Here is a 7,947-nt window from a genome sequence, read left to right on the forward strand (position 1 = left end):
GCCGTAAAAAATCTTAACTTTTTATGGCGTGCATAGCGCGCCGTTATAGAACGTCGTTAAAAGTCCACAACCTTTTACGGCGTGCAACTTGCATGCCGTAAAAGATGTGTACAAGGTACCTTTTAAGGGCGTGCAATTGCACACCGTTAATAATCCCATTATTTTATGGCATGCGCTGGCATGCCGTAATTGCACTTGTTTTACCTTTAACGGTGTACCATTGCATGCCTTAGAAAATGACCCGATTAGATTTTACGGCATGCCGTTGCATGCCGTAAAAGCTAATTTAATTTTTAAAAATCCTTTTGTTTATTTGATTACCAGCACCTACAATAATTACACAAATCCAATTCCAACTCTTTGAGTACAAGCTAGCATGATAAACTACATTAAAATAATTAGTTATTCTAAGCTTAAAGATGAAAAAATTAACACTAACATTTATCATATATAAATAAAATGTAACAACTACTTTTCATTTTCTCAACCAATAGACATAAGTTCAACAAATGACAAGTCTGATTCATAACTAATTGCTTCTCAACCAACAGACATAAGTTCAATCAACACTACTAAGTTATTTTACAAACAAAAGAATGATTTCCAATCACATGAGTACGGAGCTCGATCTAGGTGAGACTTCAGCAATGCTCATTTTGTAATCTACCTGTACCTGAAATTTCATCAGATGGCAGTGATCAAGTTCCACTCAATGGTCATCAATGGCCAGTTAAAAGTGTTAGACCCACAGAAGCAAGAATGCTAGGAGGACTTGAATTGTAACATATTTGCCTAATGAACTGTGAAATTAAAATAGAAAAGAAGTTTAGCATACCTTCATTGTGATTATAATGAATCCACTTCAATGTACCTAATTGGCCATGCTATTGTACTTCCTAATGCATCTTCAAGAAGAAAAAGCTCACGTGTAGGATGATATAAGCTGACATTATCAATCGCTTCATTAACCCAAACTCTCCAACATTCATTAACAAGTGGTACATAATGCACCAAATCACTTGGATTTGTTTTTGCGATTTCACTTTTGCAACAACATCAGCTTTCCCAAACCAAGATAACAATTTGCATTTCCTATTTTGAAGGTTATTTGAACCATTCAAGCTTCCGTCTCTAGGCTGTAAAATTCATATCCAATTGTACAATTTATTATTTTGGATATAGAAATCATATGTAATTTAGAATAACGTTCAATAATTTTATTTTTCACTTACATTATCTTCTTGTTCAACACTCTTACTTTTCATTTGAAACAAAGCTTTTAATTCTTTAATTTCATCTCTCAACTCTTGGACTTGAGTTTGCAAGTTATGATTGTGCACCAAAGCACTCAACTTTGAAGGAGTCGCACCGAAACCAAGACCTCTTACCCGTCCTCGACGTTCAGGACCAAGTACCCTAGCAACACCATCATCTTTAAGGGAGTGTTGGCTAGGAGAGGTAACCATCTCTGAACATGCTTTTATTTTGTTCTGATATGGCAATCATGAGACTTTAGATTTAAAATCCTATTATCTGTTAATGATACACACTTTAAAATGTTAGAACTATAACCATCAGGCAATCTTAAATCAAATAGTCTCTTACAAAATAACTCTTTCTCTTTTTTTGCTGTGGGGAGTTAATATATATTTTCTTTCAGTTCTGGATGAAGATCCTTTCTAATACCCATATTGAGTAAATCCTTACAGGAATTTAACTCATCTTTTGATTTTCCCTTCACATGCAAAATAGTGCCAAGAATGCTTTCGCAAACGTTCTTCTCAATGTGCATTAAATCCAAATTATGGCGCAAAAGTAGTGTCTGAAAAATAACAATATAAATTCAAAAAAAGTTTAAGCAAAAAAATAACTAATTCAAAATAGTTTAAATTGACTAACCTCCCAATATGGCAGCTCAAAGAATATTGACTTTTTTTCTATGGCCAATTAGAATCTAATTTTTTCATCTTTCTTTTTTTTCCTATTTTTCCCCAATTATTGCTAACATTCTTGATTGAACACATCACTTCTCGACCGGTTAATATTTTAGGACTAGGCCTATGCTCCTTGTTTCCATCAAACCAAGCTTCTTTTAACCAATAAGGATGATTATATGCAAGAAATCTTCTATAACCCATGTATGAAAACTTTCGACTATAAGTCAACCATTTTGCACATGTGGATAAACCACATACTGGACATGCTACTTCGCCTTTCATAGGATATCCTGATAAGTTCCCATAAGCCGGAAGATCATTAATTTTCCACATAAGTACAGCTTTCAAATTGAAGGTGGACTTGGTAAATCCATCATATACTTCAACACCAATATTCTACAACTCCTTTAAGTCTTCTATTGGTGGTTCTAGATACACATCTATATCATTTCCAGGTTGCTTGGGACTTGGGATTAATAAAGTCAACAACAAATTTTCCTTAGACATGCATATCCAAGGAGGGAGATTATATATAACTAGTATCACTGGCCAACAACTATACCTAGAACTTAGGTTAACAAAGGGATTAAATCCATCAGAAGAAAGGCCAAGTCTAAGATTTCATGGTTCTGATGCAAAACAAGGCCATTTTTGATCAATTCTCTCCCAAGCTTATGAATCAACTGGATGATGCATTTTTCCATCTAGACTTTTGTGATTTGAGTGTCATATTAATTGTTCTGCCTTATCAAGTGACCTAAACATTCTTCTAAATCATGGTATGATCGAAAAATATCGCAGAACCTTTGCAGGTATCCCTTTTTTAATCTTTTTAGTCCGTTCATGAACTTTCCACTGCAAAGATGCACATTTCGGACATGTATCAAAATTCTCTAGATCATTTCTAAACAAACAACAATCATTTACGCATGCATGTATCTTCTCATACCCCAAATCAAAGGTTTTCAATAACCTTTTTATTGCATTGCAAGAATTAGGAAGAGTGTTCCCATGTGGTAGCATATCTTGGATAATATCAAGAAGTTCATTGAAACCATTGTCAGATATACCATATGTAGCTTTAAGCTTGTATAAGACAACAGTTGTAGATATCCTTGTATACTTTGTGCAACCAAGATAGAAAGGAATTTCTACGCCTTCATATAGATTTGAATAATCGTTCTCTCTATCTTCATTCTTGGGTTCTACACTATTATGATCCTGAAAAAATGCATCTCTATACATCCTATACGTCTCTAAATTTTCTACATCTTGAAGAGCCAATGATGCTGTATTTGATTTTTCCCCATGAAACACCCAAGTAGTATACGTAGGATCCATGCCATTAATGATCAAATGCCCATACATTACATCAAAATGTTGGTAGAATAGATTTTTGCAACATTTGCAAGGGCATATGACCTTTTCTGGATTCCCCGCATTGGCTTGCACCATATTTCTTACACCACGTTGATACGCCTTTGAAACTCTATGAAAAAATGTTAAATAAATCATTTAAAAAATCATTTGAAGACATATTTTAAAATATTCTGAATTTAAAAGGACGAGATAACCCTGATAAGTGTACCCAATCTTTATCCATGATAATACACCAACACTATTAAATTATAATCTGTTATAACACAATAAAAACAATTATATTGGGGCATCTTAGAAATCAAGTTCCAATTAGGTAAGTCATTTTGCAAATAAAGTTTCATTACAGCAAGGTGGAAGACAAAGCAACTGGAGAAAGATTATGAAGTTTTTAAGAGACAATTTGAAGTTGTTAAAGCAGATAATGTATACTTGGTGCTCCCCAAGGATAGAGATTCAAAGAAATTGCAGTTGAGTTTAAGCCTTGAGTTTGAGCCATCATGTACAGATAACTTGAAATTCTTTCAAAAACTGAATATAAGGGCACCTTTTCTTGTTTGTTTGGCTAAACTTGATGTCGTATCATCCTATGTAATTACTTGTCTAAACTGACTTTCATGATGGCATAACAATTGAAGTCACCATGAAAAATTACATATGTGCTTACGAAAATTAACACACTATGTCATAGCCATTGGATTGATAGACATACTTACATGAATTGGTATTAAGTTCTATCATCAATCTCTTTTGATTTATATTACAATATAATGTTGATTTATAACATGATTGGATTTTATATGACAATATAGTGTTTGATTCGTAGAGACAGACGAGCTCTTTATTGGCTATTCCTCTTATATCCTAAAATGATTATTTGTACAAATATTGCATTTCATTGTATTATTTTGTTGTTGCGGAGTCCCTAACTTTAAGAAAATAAACATGATCTATTAATTAAATAACCAGCAAATTAGAAAAGAATAATATATTATTATACAATTTGGTAATATGAATTATTCATACAAAATATATGGATTTAATCACATTATTACAGAGGTAGTAAGTTACAATTTAAAAAATTATAAACTATGTAACAGAATAAATAAAAATGTAAGCGACATTTATTATAAAGAAATTATATAAAGTGTAATTTGCCAAAAAAAAATATAATATTACACATAATTGCCATATTTTTCTTTAAGCGCTAATTTATGTTGTATTTTGGACGTTTTAACAAAAACCAAAATTTTTCAAATCAATCCCCTATTTTATCCCTATTTGTGTAATTTGGACAAATAGAAAGCCTTTGTTTTAGGCCCAACACTGCAGGCACAGCAAAAGATTTCAACCTTTGATTTTGGCTATGATGTACTATTTGATAATGAGGATATTTCTACTAGTTCTGATATTAATCCAAATGTACTATTTAATAACAAGGACATTTGGATTCCTGCTTCTTTTCATCTTCCAAATCTGAAAATCTTCCGTTCTGGTCTTTTCTATCCTCAAAAAGCTTCTCTTTAGTAGCCCACTACTGGAGGATTTAAACTTTAAAGGGAACTGTAACAAGTGATTTTATATTCAATCTTTCATGTCCACTTTTGAAAAGATTAAAGATAGTGTTATGGCCATTGGATTGACACATCAAGAAATGGAAGGTTCTTGCAGTAACAGAAGTGAAAATAGCTGTGATATTAAGTTAGACATATCAAGAGCACCAGCAAATGACAGCCCTTTATCTCTACACCCCTCAACCAGACCCCTCTTTACACCTTCCATGAGGCCTAATGGCGTGGCACAACTTTTCCAGACGACGTGTAGACTTGATATTCAGTACCAGAAACCAGAACAAACTGTGAAAGATGAAAGCTTCTGTAGTATGTTATGTGGCATGGATGATCAAATCGGATTCTGGCCATGGCTAGAACAACAGCTTTCTCATTCCATGGACATAATTCCAGGATACATTATCACATTCTAATATCTCGAGGGTGAATGAGGAGTCTAACATGCATATATTATATTATCATTAGAGGAAAGCAGACCCTAATATCAAAACTCATCCCTAGGGAACCAACTTGGAGTTATGCCTTGGCCATTTATTCACAGTGCCAGCTGAAAGTACCAATACTCCCGTGTGTTTCTTTCTTCCTAGTTGCAATTACTCTGAATTGAAAACACATCAATACAATGCCAAACAAGAACCTAAATTAATTCATTCAAAAATCAAACGACACAACCAATACGAAAATTAATTTCATTATCAAGTCGAATGACATAACAAATCAGGAAATAGCCAAACAATAATATGATTTTAGGTATTAATCTGATTCATGCTAACTCATTCAATAGCTTAAATCATACAATTCCTTCAAGAAACTAGACCCCTAAAAAGATAGGGACGGGTATTAATTTGAAGAATCCTTACATTACAGAAATATTTCGATTTGGGTCTTGGGAGGCAATGACGAGAGTGAGAGCTAGCGCCCGTGGTTGACGGTGGAAGGCGGAGAGTTAGAGCTGAGGCGCTGGGCGAAGTCGAGGATGGTAGCTGTGGTGGACTAGCGGCAGCACAGGAAGAAGAGGTCACTGAGGAAAATGAACGGCAGGAGGCGAAGTGGTTTTTAAGAAGGGATGAGAATCTTACGAATGGGAGAAAAATGTCGTGTTTTAATTGGGTTTTTGAAGATATACTATGGCGTGCAAATGCACGCCGTAAATAAGTTTAATTTTTTTCAAGCACGACGTGCATCTATTGCACGTCGTAAATGCTAACTTAATACGGCGTGCACCATTTGCACGCCGTAAATAATTTTATCGAATGATTTTTTACGGCTTAATTTTTGTGCATGCCGTAAAAAGTGAATTCTGTTGTAGTGATAGTTTCAATAAAAGAAACTCAAGGGCCATATTCTTCTCCAATGATACATTGGAAGAATCCGTTTGGTCTTCCAATATCAGTAGGTTGATAATTTCATTTTTGGATCCAAATCATTAGTATTGAACTTTTTTTTCCAAGTGAAATCCCCGTAGTTAATTACTCAAATGTATCGACAAAATCATTTTATTATTTCTACTAAGGATTCTAATCAAAACATTTTCATTTTCAATCGTTGAATTGGTTTGGTTACTTTTGAAAGATATGTTAGTAAATTATGTTTTTTATTGTTTGTAAACTTATTTAAAAAAAAATTAATTACTACTTTAATTGTTCAATTGAATATTTTTTCAAAAAAAAAATTATTATCCTAATGTTAAATAAATTAAATCACTAAACTTTCATTTTAGTCAAGTCTCTTTCTCAATAAATTTGAGGTTGACTAATGAATTGATGAAAATAGTTTTTTTCCCAAATTTTTTGTTGAAAATGAATAAAATAAAAAGGTGTTGTAATGTTAAAGCTCATATAATATGAGCTAATCACTTAGTGCATTACTGAGATGTACCATTATTTTAATCTCAATTATTGAAAGAGAAAAAAGACCATTTTGTGTTGCAAGTATTTGAAATCTAAAGATCCGTTTGGCTTGTGTTTCAGTTTCAATTCAGGATTCATTTTCAATTGTCTGTTTTGATTCTTTTGAGTGTCCGTTTTAACATTGCTAGAAGTTCGTTTGATTGGTTGAAAATTATTTCTCAAAAAAGAAAAATAGAAAAGACTTTTTATTTCAAAATTTGAAAAATTGTTGTATGACATTTTATTCAATAAATATAGAAATATTTTATATGTTTATATATTATTAAGTAATATATACGTCTTAAAATTGGTGCTTCTTACAATATTTTTTTCGATACAAAAGTGAAATAAAAATAAGTAATAAATTAAGTTCAAAATATAGGAAATAAAAATAAAAATTCAAGAGAAAATAATTTTCAATACGTCTATGTTTTGCAATAACCATTAACAATTCTTAAGGACAAACAATGCTTACTGTTGAAACATATCATCCCGAACATGTATTCCCTCAAGGGGCAATTACATGTCCCACTTTCTCGAAGGAATTTCAATGTAAAAAAAGAAATAATAAAAACAAAAACAAAAGTTTTGATAAAAGCGGAAAATAAGAAATAATAATAATAATAAAATCTTTGAGACGTTTACAAAAAAATATTGTATAAAAGAGTTATTGGGATCAAAATATTACATTTCAACTTATTTAACGTTTTCACATTGCGTACACAGTTTCATTAAAAAAAATGTATTCATATATATTCTTTTTAACAGTATAAAATTTTTCTTTAACAATATCAATTATCTCAACTACTTTAAAAAATTGCATCAGTACATTAAAAATATTATGCACATCATCATATATATAAGACGTGCAATCCACGTGCTTACTATATACATAGAGTGTGCAACGCCACCTATTGTAATGTGCTATATATATATATGTGAATTTATTACCGTTTACAAATTCCCACTCCCTGAGTACATTGGCTCATATATTTTCAATTTTTTAATTAAATAACAATTAAAATTTGATAGCTTTAAAAAGCCCTAGAATTTTACATCCACACAACATTTTCAATATGAATGACTCAATTTGAGTGACATGGGCTCTTCGACTATCATTCTTTTATATACCGTGCAAAACATGAACATATCATAATCAGACTTAGTGGTGGG

The 7,947-nt window shown here is 32.1% G+C and overlaps 3 protein-coding genes across 3 annotated transcripts; 1 reads left to right on the forward strand and 2 right to left on the reverse strand.

The window, feature by feature from the left end:
- Window positions 1-831: 831 nt before the first annotated feature.
- On the reverse strand, window positions 832-1,492 carry LOC111412794. Its single transcript, XM_023043695.1, has 2 exons — window positions 1,233-1,492; window positions 832-1,136 (listed from the first exon to the last, which is right to left on the reverse strand). Exons 1-2 carry the CDS (start codon window positions 1,464-1,466, stop codon window positions 897-899), a joined length of 474 nt encoding a protein of 157 aa, XP_022899463.1. The 5' UTR covers window positions 1,467-1,492; the 3' UTR covers window positions 832-896.
- A 147-nt stretch (window positions 1,493-1,639) lies between these two features.
- On the reverse strand, window positions 1,640-3,392 carry LOC111412556. The gene is made up of 3 exons (XM_023043490.1): window positions 2,742-3,392; window positions 2,007-2,333; window positions 1,640-1,822 (listed from the first exon to the last, which is right to left on the reverse strand). Exons 1-3 carry the CDS (start codon window positions 3,390-3,392, stop codon window positions 1,640-1,642), a joined length of 1,161 nt encoding a protein of 386 aa, XP_022899258.1.
- A 36-nt stretch (window positions 3,393-3,428) lies between these two features.
- On the forward strand, window positions 3,429-5,298 carry LOC111412557 (homeobox-leucine zipper protein ATHB-13-like). The gene is made up of 3 exons (XM_023043491.1): window positions 3,429-3,438; window positions 3,664-3,831; window positions 4,961-5,298. Exons 1-3 carry the CDS (start codon window positions 3,429-3,431, stop codon window positions 5,296-5,298), a joined length of 516 nt encoding a protein of 171 aa, XP_022899259.1.
- Window positions 5,299-7,947: the final 2,649 nt, after the last annotated feature.

The sequence above is a fragment of the Olea europaea genome, chromosome 16, assembly GCF_002742605.1.
Source record: "Olea europaea var. sylvestris chromosome 16, O_europaea_v1, whole genome shotgun sequence".
NCBI classification, from domain to species: Eukaryota; Viridiplantae; Streptophyta; class Magnoliopsida; order Lamiales; family Oleaceae; genus Olea; species Olea europaea.